Source organism: Salmo salar, chromosome ssa08 (genome assembly GCF_905237065.1).
Source record: "Salmo salar chromosome ssa08, Ssal_v3.1, whole genome shotgun sequence".
Lineage (NCBI taxonomy): Eukaryota > Metazoa > Chordata > Actinopteri > Salmoniformes > Salmonidae > Salmo > Salmo salar.
The window spans coordinates 19,958,527-19,972,271 of record NC_059449.1 but is presented as its reverse complement, the minus strand read 5'-3'; the positions used below and the strand labels follow the sequence as shown (position 1 = coordinate 19,972,271).

At 41.0% G+C, this 13,745-nt stretch overlaps 1 protein-coding gene across 1 annotated transcript in view; it reads left to right on the top strand.

Moving 5' to 3' along the window:
• LOC106602216 (uncharacterized) overlaps positions 1–12,907 on the top strand; it is a 57,454-nt gene extending 44,547 nt beyond the window's left edge. Inside the window, exons 19-26 of the mRNA XM_045722616.1 lie at positions 4,581–4,677; positions 5,100–5,356; positions 8,225–8,411; positions 10,352–10,465; positions 10,560–10,961; positions 11,099–11,223; positions 11,311–11,411; positions 12,639–12,907. Of these exons, the coding sequence (XP_045578572.1) occupies positions 4,581–4,677; positions 5,100–5,356; positions 8,225–8,411; positions 10,352–10,465; positions 10,560–10,961; positions 11,099–11,223; positions 11,311–11,411; positions 12,639–12,786 (1,431 nt within the window). The 3' untranslated portion in view covers positions 12,787–12,907. The remainder of the gene's footprint in view (positions 1–4,580; positions 4,678–5,099; positions 5,357–8,224; positions 8,412–10,351; positions 10,466–10,559; positions 10,962–11,098; positions 11,224–11,310; positions 11,412–12,638) is intronic.
• The last annotated feature ends 838 nt before the right edge of the window (positions 12,908–13,745 follow it).

The window sequence follows — 13,745 nt, the reverse complement described above, 5'->3', positions numbered from 1 at the left end:
TAGGCAGAGGGGACACCTATTGGCTTATTTGCATATTCAAACATGTCTCAAAATACAACATCGCCCCTTTAATTAAGACAAGCTTTTTACCTGACTGGTTTTTCAAAGACAGCTTGAAATGTAGCCTACACGTTGTGTGCTCTTGTAGGAAGCAGTAACTCCCCATTACTGACCTATACTAATGCATAACTAATGAACACGAGGGGAGGCAGAGAGCTGGTTTCAAACGCAGGGCGCAGCAGGTGTTTATTGCAACGGACCACAGGAGGAGGCAGGTAGCTGGGTCAAGGGGCAGCAGAAGGTCATACACAGGGGGTTCAAAAAGGCAACAGTACAGGCAGGGAAACGGCTAGTGACGTAGTCCAGGAGATCAGGAAATAGGTAGGTAACAGGAAATCAGATAGGCTAAAGTACATGCAGGGAATAGGCAAAAGGCATTGTTAGTGAGGCAGGCAAAATATATATGGGTTTGAGAGTATAACGATACTTGCTAACTTTCTCAATGTGTTCGCCTTTGCTCTCCAACAGAGCAGCATTGTCATGAGGGATGGAGATACTTTGACTGCAGTTACTACTTCCTCTCCTCTGAGAAGAAAACCTGGGTTTCCACCAGCCTTCCACCATTTCAAAGTAGTCAAGGTTGTCAACTGGGTTGCGTTTTCTATGGATTTTAGCTATAATGGGACAGATAAAGATGAATCCTCTATCTATCTCTAAGGGTCAAGGTCACGGTAATAGAAGGAAGAAACTGAGTTTGTAGAAAACAGCCAGTAGGGGAAGACAAACACTTATAAAAGTAGGTATTATACCCAACATGAGGGACTTTTCTGACCAGCATCACATTGACAAGCAGATTATAGACAAAACCTAAAACTGACCCCTACCTTAACCCTAACCTTCACGAAATTTGAACTAATTCAGAAACTGAACAGATGATGAATGTATGATTAAATAAAATGATGTTCTTAAAGTTTAAAATGAAGCATTTTCCTTTCTAGATGTCCTGTTGTACTTATGGTGACCTTATATCCATGGATGAAAAGTGGCCTGTGTTTTTAGGACAGATGCAGTGCATAAGGCCTACATAGAATGTGAATAATGACATGACCAGAGTCCATCAATATGTAGGAAAAAGGGTTCCATTTGGGATACAGTAAGTTTAGGGAAGTTTTTGCTGCAACACCTATTGGATTGTAATTTCAGTTGATTCAGCATGCGTTGCTGTGCCAACTCATATTTAGCCATACCACTGACTTCCTTTAATAACAGCTTCCTGTAGGTGTGTCTGTCTGTCAGTGGTTGGTGGTTATTAGCAGACCTGTGCCACTGTATTAGGGCACACCATAGCAACAGCAAATGAAAACACATTCTTATTGGACAGGTACAGTTAGTCCCTCCCTGTTTCAGTTTGCTTTCTTCCGTTTGTGCCTAATGAATCTGACCCACATACTTTAGCTGTGCTTGGTTGACCTTGCCTGGCTTAATGGAATCAACAGAATTGTCCCAAATGTTCTAAGTATTTTATAGATATTAGATCGTTTTTAAACCCAGGTCTGGTTATTAGTTATTTATTAAAGCATCCAGAGATATTATTAAGCTGTATAAATTCAATATGTTAATCAGTGATATAGAGTAGTAAGAGACCATATAAGAGGGTGTGTGTGTCTGGTCTATGTATTTGTATTTATTATGGATCCCCATTAGTTCCTGCCAAGGCAGCAGATACTCTTCCTGGGTCGAGAAAAATTATGGCAGTTATACCATTTTAACAACATTACAAGACATTCACAACAGATTTCATCACAAATTAAGTGTGTGCCCTCAGGTCCCTACTCTACCACTACATATCTACAACACAAAATCCATGTGTACGTGTGTGTATAGTGGTGAATGTTATCGTGTGTGTGTCTGCATGTGTCCGTGCCTATGTTTGTATGTGGGTGGAACAGTAAGTGGGTGGAACTTCCCCCAGTAGACCAGGCAGTTTCTCAGGAATCAGATAACAAGGTGAAAAGAAGAAGAAAGTGTCCCAACTATAACCAGCCAGGACATGTTACTGTATAACCAGCCAGGACATGTTACTGTATAACCAGCCATGACATGTTACTGTATAACCAGCCAGGACATGTTACTGTATAACCAGCCAGGACATGTTACTCTATAACCAGCCAGGACATGTTACTGTATGACCAGCCAGGACATGTTGCTGTATAACCAGCCAGGACATGTTAGTGTATAACCAGCCAGGACATGTTACTGTATAACCAGCAAGGACATGTTACTGTATAACCAGCCAGGACATGTTACTGTATAACCAGCCAGGACATGTTACTGTATAACCAGTCATGACATGTTACTGTATAACCAGCCAGGACATGTTACTGTATAACCAGCCAGGACATGTTACTGTGTAACCAGCCAGGACATGTTACTGTATAACCAGCCAGGACATGTTACTGTATAACCAGCCAGGACATGTTACTGTATAACCAGCCAGGACATGTTACTGTATAACCAGCCATGACATGTTACTGTATAACCAGTCATGACATGTTACTGTATAACCAGCCAGGGCATGCTACTGTATAACCAGCCAGGACATGTTACTGTATAACCAGCCAGGACATGTTACTGTATAACCAGCCAGGACATGTTACTGTATAACCAGCCATGACATGTTACTGTATAACCAGCCAGGACATGTTACTGTATAACCAGCCAGGACATGTTACTGTATAACCAGTCATGACATGTTACTGTATAACCAGCCAGGACATGTTTCTGTTCCACAAATCCCCATCTACAACAAGGTCAAAAGCAGTCACCTTCAGACTCAGACACTCTGTACTGTGGGCCTCCTCTGGGTGAACGTTTAGTTTTTTGCCCTAGCACTACACAGCTGATTCTAATCATTAAAGCTTGATGATGAGTTGGTTATTTGAATCAGCTGTGTAGTGCTAGGTTAAAATACTAAATGTTCACTAAGGGGGGCCCCAGGACTGAGTTTAGGAAACCCTGCTTTTTTTTTTTACTTCTTCGGGAATGGTGTCCCTTCCACGGGACGGTTGAGCTATCTTAGACTAATGCGACTAGCATGAGGTTGTAAGGAACAAGAACATTTCACAGGACATAGACATATCTCATATTGGCAGAAAGCTTAAATTCTAGTTAATGTAACTGCACTGTCCAATTTACGGTAGCTATGAGTGAACAAGTACCATGCCGTTGTTTGAGGAAAGTGCACAATTTTGAACATGAAAAGTTATAAATAAAAAAAATTGGCACATTTGTGCAGTCTTGATACAACATTTTGAACAGACATGCAATGGTTCATTGGATCAGTCTAAAAGTATTCACATACACTGATGCCATCTAGTGGCCAAAATCTAAATTGCACCTCGGCTGGAAATATACATTATGGCCTTTCTCTTGTATTTCAAAGATGATGGTACAAATAAATACATAATAATGTTTTTTTTTTGTATTATCTTTTAGCAGATCTATTGTGTTATATAATACTACATTCCTTTCACATTTCCATAAACCTCAAAGTATTTCCTTTCAAATGGTACCAAGAATATGCACATCAGTGCCTGAGGATATGAATTTTAGATGAAAATTGAAAAAAGGGGCTAATCCTTAAGATTGTTGAAAATGTCTGAGACAATCTATGCCAAGCCAGATATGACAAATACGTTTTGACAGAGGTGGGATGGAGGAGAGGAATGTGGATATCTACATCAGTGCAGACACAGTGGGGGAACAGTGAGATGAGCATCACGACACATCTGCAGAAAGGCTAGCTACATGACAGTTACAACAACCTAACTGAGGAAACTACTACAGACAAGCTAAAACTACCTGACTGAAGTGAGAGACCAGCTACAGACCAGTCACAACAACTTAACTGAAGAGAGAGACAAGCTACAAACCAGTTACAACACCCTGACTAAAGAGAAAGACCACATACAGACAAGCTACAACAAGTTGACTAAAGAGAGAGACCAGCTACAGAGGGAGAGAGATGATTTTGAAGTTTGGTACTACATCTCGACCAAGACTAAAAACTGGACAGACAGCAGACAGGACTGTACCAACAGAGCCTTGAGGCCTCATTTATCAATACTGCTACTACTTAACCCATCAGAGTCTAAGGCTTGTTTTATCCATAGTTTTCCACCATTTCAGTCCCCTTCACTGTAGAAACGGCCAACAGAACCTGAGGAACCTTTACCGTCCGAGTCACCAACGATCACAGATTCACTTCTTCCTTCCCTGCCAGCATCTCCATGGTGACTGGGGGCGGTGCGGCCAACAGTACGGTGAGCCTTTTGGCGCCCACCAGCACCTCGTCAGGAACGGATGTAACCCTGTCCGTTGGCAGCAAAGTAAGGGTCTTGTTTCAAAACTCTAAAATAAGCCTCCTTTTCTCATATTCTCTCTCCCACACAGCCACTGATTTGAACGAATTGGTGGCTGTAAGCTACCAGTTGTTATCAGCTACATTAGCTCTTGCTCTCTCTCTCCCTCTCTCCCTCTCCCTCTCCCCCCCTTCTCCTTCCCTTCCTTTCTTCCTCCAGGTGACAGACTTTACCTCTCCCAGTGCGGACTACCAGGCGTCTCCTCCTCGTTCCGGTCTAGAAGCCCAGTTTCGATTGCACCTACAGTTTTGTTTTGGTACTGCAGTTTAATGGAGGCTCAGCCCAGAAAGACAATTTTCCATACACGGCCACATTGAGAATCCAAATTAGACAATTCCAAATAAGACACTTTAGTCATCACATTTGTGCACAAAACATCCATTGAATTATTCAAATATATGTTGCTGAGACCAATATTTTAAAAACATTTAATCTTCATCCAATGTCTGTCATGTTTTTGGATGATTTAATGACGTTGTTGCTGCTAACACTTTTCCCTGTGCACTGAGTGCTAGTGAACATGTGATGTTGGGCTGTGTAAACCGGATGCACCCGGGATATAGACGCCCATCGATCTGATTATGCGAACATGATTACCTTGATAACAACGGGCGGACATCTTGGACGAAGTCTCCAGTTGTTATTGTACCTCAGTGGTCTCCTCTGACTTACCATTAGCATGCAGCTCCACAAACTGGCAGCTCTCTGTCAACCTAACCGAAGATGTCAAAGGGACGGGCTTCGTCATAGTCACCCTATGCCAGGGCAATGGGACCCTCAACACTTCTACAGAGGTGGGCCCCAGGGCCAAGAATGTGACCCGGGTGGCCTACAGAGCTACCAGCTGTTCAAAGAAGGTAGAGCTGGTGGTAGTGGACAGGGCAGGCAGCGTGGGTGTTTGTCTGGGCTCAGTGAAGGACTCTGTGGGGATGGTTGTGAGCTCTACAGGCCAGGGCCCGGTTTCCCAAAAGTATCTTCAGGCAAAGTCCATCGTTTCAATGATGTTCTAAGATTAACTTAGCCTTAATATGCTTTTGGAAAACTGTGCCCAGGTCTCTGTCACCAACTCTACAGCTGTACCTGTAGTTAGTACTACATCCACCCAGGTCTCTGTCACCAACACTACAGCTGTACCTGTAGTTAGTACTACATCCACCCAGGTCTCTGTCACCAACACTACAGCTGTACCTGTAGTTAGTACAACATCCACCAAGGTCTCTGTCACCAACACTACAGCTGTACCTGTAGTTAGTACTACATCCACCCAGGTCTCTGTCACCAACACTACAGCTCTACCTGTAGTTAGTACTACATCCACCCAGGTCTCTGTCACCAACACTACAGCTGTACCTGTAGTTAGTACTACATCCACCCAGGTCTCTGTCACCAACTCTACAGCTGTACCTGTAGTTAGTACTACATCCACCCAGGTCTCTGTCACCAACTCTACAGCTGTACCTGTAGTTAGTACTACATCCACCCAGGTCTCTGTCACCAACACTACAGCTGTACCTGTAGTTAGAACTACATCCACCCAGGTCTCTGTCACCAACACTACAGCTGTACCTGTAGTTAGTACTACATCCACCCAGGTCTCTGTCACCAACACTACAGCTGTACCTGTAGTTAGTACTACATCCACCCAGGTCTCTGTCACCAACACTACAGCTGTACCTGTAGTTAGTACTACATCCACCCAGGTCTCTGTCAAACACTACAGGTGTACCTGTAGTTAGTACTGCATCCAACAGAGGGCCACCTTTGACTCTGTCCCTGTATTTAAAGATCTTTGTGATGCTTTCTCTCCTCCTGTGGAGTAGAGTAGAGCTATAGAGTTGTACAATAGTTAATGTAGGTAGATATCATGTGGAACAGTGGAGTCAGTGCAGAGAGAGTTGTGTCATTAGATGTAACCAGTATGTGTATGTTATGTTGTAGTGAAAGACAGGGTGGAAATGTATTTTTATCATAAAACATGGGAAGGCTTTTTATTCTTCTTTCTGTTCTCTTAAAACCGAAACTATGGAGATATTGTCAGAACTTCTGCTTTTTCATTCTGAGTAATTCTTCACAGTCAGCAAAGATAGAACAAAGACCCCTATATGGCCATCGGTGGCCTGTCACACTTCAGGGGGAAGTTTCCCCTAGCTACAGATCTAGGATCATGTTTCCCTCCCCAATCTTAACCGTAACCATTAGTGGTGGAAATGTAAAACCAACCTAAGATCAGCATCTAGGAGCAACTTCCCCCCCACACCACCAGTCACAGAGTGAGAGCCATAATGTGCTCTCCATTTGAAGGCTGTGGGTGCTGTAAATTCAGTCAGGATATATGTAGTGTATATGTCAATTAACAGGATCCCAATTTACTTCATCACATCTAAAATTTGGACCCTGTGAATTCACACATACAACATATAGCATGATATACAGTCATTCAATGTAGTTAATTATCACACTAAGACTGGTGGGAGTCATATCATGTATTATATTATCAAACTAAGGCTTGTGGGAGTCATATCATGTATTATATTATCACACTAAGACTGGTGGGAGTCATATCATGTATTATATTATCAAACTAAGGCTGGTGAGAGTCATATCATGTATTATATTATCACACTAAGGCTGGTGGGAGTCATATCATGTATTATATTATCAAACTAAGGCTGGTGGGAGTCATATCATGTATTATATTATCACACTAAGGCTGGTGGGAGTCATATCATCTATTATATTATCAAACTAAGGCTGGTGGGAGTCATATCATGTATTATATTATCAAACTAAGGCTGGTGGGAGTCATATCATGTATTATATTATCAAACTAAGGCTGGTGGGAGTCAAATCATGTATTATATTATCAAACTAAGGCTGGTGGGAGTCATATCATGTATTATATTATCAAACTAAGACTGGTGGGAGTCATATCATGTATTATATTATCACACTAAGACTGGTGGGAGTCATATCATGTAGTATATTATCACACTAAGGCTGGTGGGAGTCATATCATGTAGTATATTATCAAACTAAGGCTGGTGGGAGTCATATCATGTATTATATTATCACACTAAGACTGGTGGGAGTCATATCATGTAGTATATTCTCACACTAAGGCTGGTGGGAGTCATATCATGTAGTATATTATCACACTAAGGCTGGTGGGAGTCATATCATGTAGTATATTATCAAACTAAGGCTGGTGGGAGTCATATCATGTATTTTATTATCACACTAAGACTGGTGGGAGTCAAATCATGTATTATATTATCAAACTAAGGCTGGTGGGTGTCATATCATGTAGTATATTATCAAACTAAGACTGGTGGGAGTCATATCATGTAGTATATTATCAAACTAAGGCTGGTGGGAGTCATATCGTGTATTATATTATCAAACTAAGGCTGGTGGGCGTCATATCATGTATTTTATTATCAAACTAAGGCTCATGGGAGTCATATCATGTATTTTATTATCAAACTAAGGCTCATAGGAGTCATATCATGTATTATATTATCAAACTAAGGCTGGTGGGAGTAATATCTTGTATTATATTATCAAACTAAGGCTGGTGGGAGTCATATCTTGTATTATATTATCAAACTAAGGCTGGTGGGAATCATATCTTGTATTATATTATCACACTAAGGCTGGTGGAAGTCATGTGGTGACCGGTGTTGTGTTGATTTCACAATTTATTATCCACTGCGGTTGACTGACAAGGAGTTTCACTACCTAAAGTCACACAGACCCAGGACAGTGCAGGGAGAAGACACAGCTACAGACGTATATTAGAGTAGAGGTTAGAATTAGAAGTTACTGTATTTTACCACACGTGTGTTAAGATGTCAGAGGGAGTCTATGAAATCCAAGATAGATTTGAAGACGATGAGCCTGATGCAATGAAGAACACAGACATTGATGGCCAATTATATGTCAACATAAGAGCCTTCAAGCCCAGTCCAAGAGATGGAGTTGTTGCTTCAGGTAAGATTGCACGAACACACACACACACAAATTACACACACACACACACACACACACACACATTAAACAGGTGAGATTACACTGTAGTACTAGACCTGTATGTGTCCCGTTCCTGGATGATACAGTAGAACACATTACCAAAGATTTAGCTTTAATGATTTGTGATTCAGTACATTTTCAGTGGTGGAAGAGACCCTCTGGAGTTGCTGCAGTGTGTTTGGGGCTGTTGTGTGATCTCCTAATAATCTTTGACAGTCAGTCTTTGTTGTCAAGTTACATATATGCACAATATCAAATGCTCACGTTTGACTGTTGTTCCCCTATATGGGTCCCAAAAGAGGGCAGTGAAGTGGATCTTTTCAGTCATTCAACCAGCTGTCACTCAAAATCTCCTCGACCAATCAGGTTCATGAAGAGAGAGGGCGGCAGGACATCTAGTAGTTAAGATCGCTAGGCTACGCTCTGCTAAATTGGGGGGCTGAGTGGCACAGCGGTCTAAAGCACGGCATTGAAGTGCAAGAGCCGTCACTACAGACCTGTGTTCAATCCCAGGCTATATAACAACCGACCATGATCGGTAGTCCCATAGGGCGGCGCACAAATGGCCCAGCGTCATCCGGGTTAGGGGAAGGTTTGGCCGGGGTAAGCCGTCATTGTAAATAAGAACTTGTAAAAAATGTTTAAAAAAATGACTAAAGGGTAAATGTAGAGGAGAGCCACAGTGGTTACTGTTGTCATCTCATCCTCACTGGTTAGGACTACACACCCTCAATATCAACTTGGAGCAGTTTGTAGTGTCAAATCTATTGTATGGACATTATAATGACCCATGTTTGTAGTCCTGGACCTCCTGAACATGTTGATTTATATTTGGGAGTAAACAGAGGGTCCAAATCAGCAGAAAGGTGAAAGGAAGGGAGAGTTCAGAAAAGTTGAAAAAGAGGCCATAGGTAAGTCTGTCATACCGCTATTTCACCTCTATGGTGACTTCCTCTCTCACTTTAACCACCAGGTGGAATCATCACATAACCATTCAGTAATGTATCCAACCATCAACATGACAGAGAGAGGGGGGGGTGGAAGAGAGAGAAAGAGAGAGAGAGAGAGGGAGAGAGAGAGAGAGAGAGAGAGAGGACATTGTCATGGTAGGTTGATTTTACATCACTTTCTCACAGATCCAGTTTTGATATTTTCCACAATTGTAATCGTTCCATGTGTTTACAGGGTCATCTAGTCCTATGTTTTTACAGCACTGTCAAAGATGAGCATACCATTATCAACACATTTTTTCTCTCTCTCTCTTTCCATTACATTTTTAAATGCAAATAATACTTGGCTTCTATGATACATCTACAGTTCTCATGGAATGACATTCATGAGTCAAAACATATAATTTTAGGAACATGATTGGAGACTCTCTCTCTCATTGTTTTTCTTGTAGTCTAGTAAATACTATGCTGATAAAGTCCTACAGTATGTACTGTACCTCACCACTGTATATTTCCAACCTAGTCTCATTGCATTTCTTATTATTCTGTACGTAAACCCGAGTCACTCCATTTAGTGTAATATGATAGGTTTCATATGACATGTATCAATTTGTGTATGTCCATGATCCATTTTGTATGTTACAAATTACAATTTCTATTATGTTACGAATTACATTTTGTATGATATGTTACAAATTACAATTTGTATATGTTACGAATTTGCAAAAGGTACAATATGTTAAGAATGTCCTAAACATATGAATTCTACTAACATTAGCTAGCTGGCTAACGTTAGCAAGGCTAGGAGATAGCTGTAACTGGTCACTATATGTCCTGTTAATGTGTGAAGCTGTATCTTTAACAACCACAAGTCCCCCTCAACAGGAAGAGAGATGGGGTGAGAAAACATCACTTTAAAGTGTGATTGTGTCTCATTGATGCTATGTACAGTACCTGTGTCCACAGAGCCTGATAGCTCAGGGAAGAGATCCTCCAGAGTAGCTGCAGTGTGTCTGGGGCTGCTGTGTGTTCTACTGGCTGGGATCATAGGCCAGTCTGTCTACTGTAAGTCTTAAGTTACAATTCCTACAATTCACCAGCATTCACCTACAATTCACCAGATTATCTATTTTATTGATACACTTTGTTGTTATAACAGATGATGGGGTCTCTAAGAGCTTCTTAGCCTATAAGACCAACTCATCTGCAGAGATAGAAGAGCTACAGACCAGCTACAACAACCTGACTAAAGAGAGAGACCAGCTACAGACCAGTAACAACACCCTGACTAAAGAGAGAGACCAGCTACAGACCAGTTACAACACCCTGACTAAAGAGAGAGACCAGCTACAGACCAGTTACAACACCCTGACTAAAGAGAGAGACCAGCTACAGACCAGTTACAACACCCTGACTAAAGAGAGAGACCAGCTACAGACCAGTTACAACACCCTGACTAAAGAGAGAGACCAGCTACAGACCAGTTACAACACCATCACTAAAGAGAGAGCCAACCTACAGACTGAGAGAGATTTTCTTAGCGGGAGGCTTACCAATCTCGGTGAGTAAACCTACAGTAATAAATTATCATTAACAATACACAACTGATCATGAGTCTGTGTTCTTTCATTAAGTGTCCAGTGTGATAAATTGAAGGAAATTCGTATTTTCATCAATATTTTCAAACCTGTCTTGAAGACTGGCAGAAGTTTGAATCCAGTTGGTACTTCTTGTCTACTGACACTAAAACCTGGAAGAAGAGCAGAGAGGACTGTCTGAAGAGAGGAGCAGACCTGGTGATCATAAACAGTGATAAGGAACAGGTGAGAGAGAGAGGGAGAGGGAGAGGGTGTGCAGGGGTAGATATGATCAAACATAAACATCTGTTTATTTATCTTTCTCAACAACAGACATTTCTCTTCAACCTCAAGAAGAGAGTCTGGATTGGTCTGACTGACTCTGTTAATGAGGGGACCTGGAAATGGGTGGACGGCACATCACTGACCACAAGGTGAGAGATGATAACTAATCTGTCAATAAGGCTCCATTCAACCTTTTTCTATGCAGGTTACTGATATTGATGATAGCAGTCAACACAGTTAACTATCAGATGACAAATGTCTACATATTATTTAGTATTATGATGTTGTATCTGTGATGTCTTATTGTTGTTAATCCTGTAGGTACTTGTATTAACCATGATATCTGACTGATTTTAACCCTGTAGGTACTGGTATTAACCGTGATATCTGACTGTTTTTAACCCTGTAGGTACTGGTATTATAACCATGATATCTGACTGTTATTAACCCTGTAGGTACTGGTATTAAACATGATATCTGACTGTTGTTAACCCTGTAGGTACTGGTATTAACCATGATATCTGACTGTTTTTAACCCTGTAGGTACTGGTATTAACCATGATATCTGACTGTTTTTAACCCTGTTGGTACTGGTATTAACCATGATATCTGACTGTTTTAACCCTGTAGGTACTGGTATTAACCATGATATCTGACTGTTTTTAACCCTGTAGGTACTGGTATTAACCATGATATCTGACTGTTTTTAACCCTGTAGGTACTGGTATTAACCATGATATCTGACTGTTTTTAACCCTGTAGGTACTGGTATTAACCATGATATCTGACTGTTTTTAACCCTGTAGGTACTGGTATTAACCATGATATCTGACTGTTTTTAACCCTGTTGGTACTGGTATTAACCATGATATCTGACTGTTTTTAACCCTGTAGGTACTGGTATTAACCATGATATCTGACTGTTTTTAACCCTGTAGGTACTGGTATTAACCATGATATCTGACTGTTTTTAACCCTGTAGGTACTGGTATTAACCATAATATCTGACTGTTGTTAACCCTGTAGGTACTGGTATTAACCATGATATCTAAATGTTTTTAACCCTGTAGGTACTGGTATTAACCATGATATCTGACTGTTTTTAACCCTGTAGGTACTGGTATTAACCATGATATCTGACTGTTTTAACCCTGTAGGTACTGGTATTAACCATGATATCTGATTCTTTTTAACCCTGTAGGTACTGGTGTTAACCATGATATCTGACTGTTTTTAACCCTGTAGATACTGGTATTAACCATGATGTCTGACTGTTTTTAACCCTGTAGATACTGGTATCAACCATGATATCTGACTGTTTGTAACCTGTAGGTACTGGTATTAACCATGATATCTAACTGTTGTTAACTCTGTAGGTACTGGCATAAACCACAGCCTGATAATGCAGGTCATACTGGGAACGAGGACTGTGTTGAGATACGTACCGATCAGCGTCCTCTGGAGGCATGGAATGACATGTCATGTGACAGCAAACTCAACTGGATTTGTGAGAAAGCGTTTTAACATCACCACGACAACATACTTTAACACATACAGTAGACTACAGTGCACACAACTTCCTCCTTCATTCTCTCTCTCTCTCTCTCTCTCTCTCTCCCTCTCTCTCTCTCTCTCAAACCCTCACACACACACACTCACATATGCATGCAAACACAGTTATTGTTGTATTTGTTAGTAGTATCATACTAATAAAAGGCTGACTTATTTCCTGTTTGTAGCTTCCTGTGTACCAGAAGTTATGTTTCACACATCATCAGAGTCAACATGAAGTCAGTACATTTGACTTTGTTCACACTCTGCATGCCGTGCACTTCATCAATCCAATTCAAATACGTTCTTCTTATTTACTACAGATATTTACATGCTCCAATTTTGACCTGGTGGAAACATTCTCAACAGTACCAAACCACCATTACATACATTGTATAGGAGTTGACTGTAGAGATGTCAAGGTATCAAAGGATGTTACTTAATAATCATTGACAGTCAGTCTTTGTTGTCAAGTTACATATAAGCACAATATCAAATGCTCATATTTGATTGTTGTTCCCCTACATGGGCCACAAAAGAGGGAAGTGATGTGGATATTTTCAGTGGTTCAACCAGCTGTCACTCAAAAACTCCTCAACCAATCAGGTTCATTGAAGAGAAGAGGGCTGCAGCCATTTCTGTCTCCATCTAATCCTCACTGGTGAAGACTACCCACCCACATTATCAACTTGGAGCAGTTTGTAGTGTCAAATCTATTGTTTGGACATTATAATGACCCATGTTTGTAGTCCTGGACCTCCTGAATATGTTGATGTATATTTGGGAGTAAACAGAGGGTCCAAATCAGCAGAAAGGTGAAAGGAAGGGAGAGTTCAGAAAAACTCCCTGAATTATCGTGGGTGTGTTACATATGATATTTAATATATGTTAACAGCTGGTCTTTATTTCCCACTTCCCCTGTATGATCTATA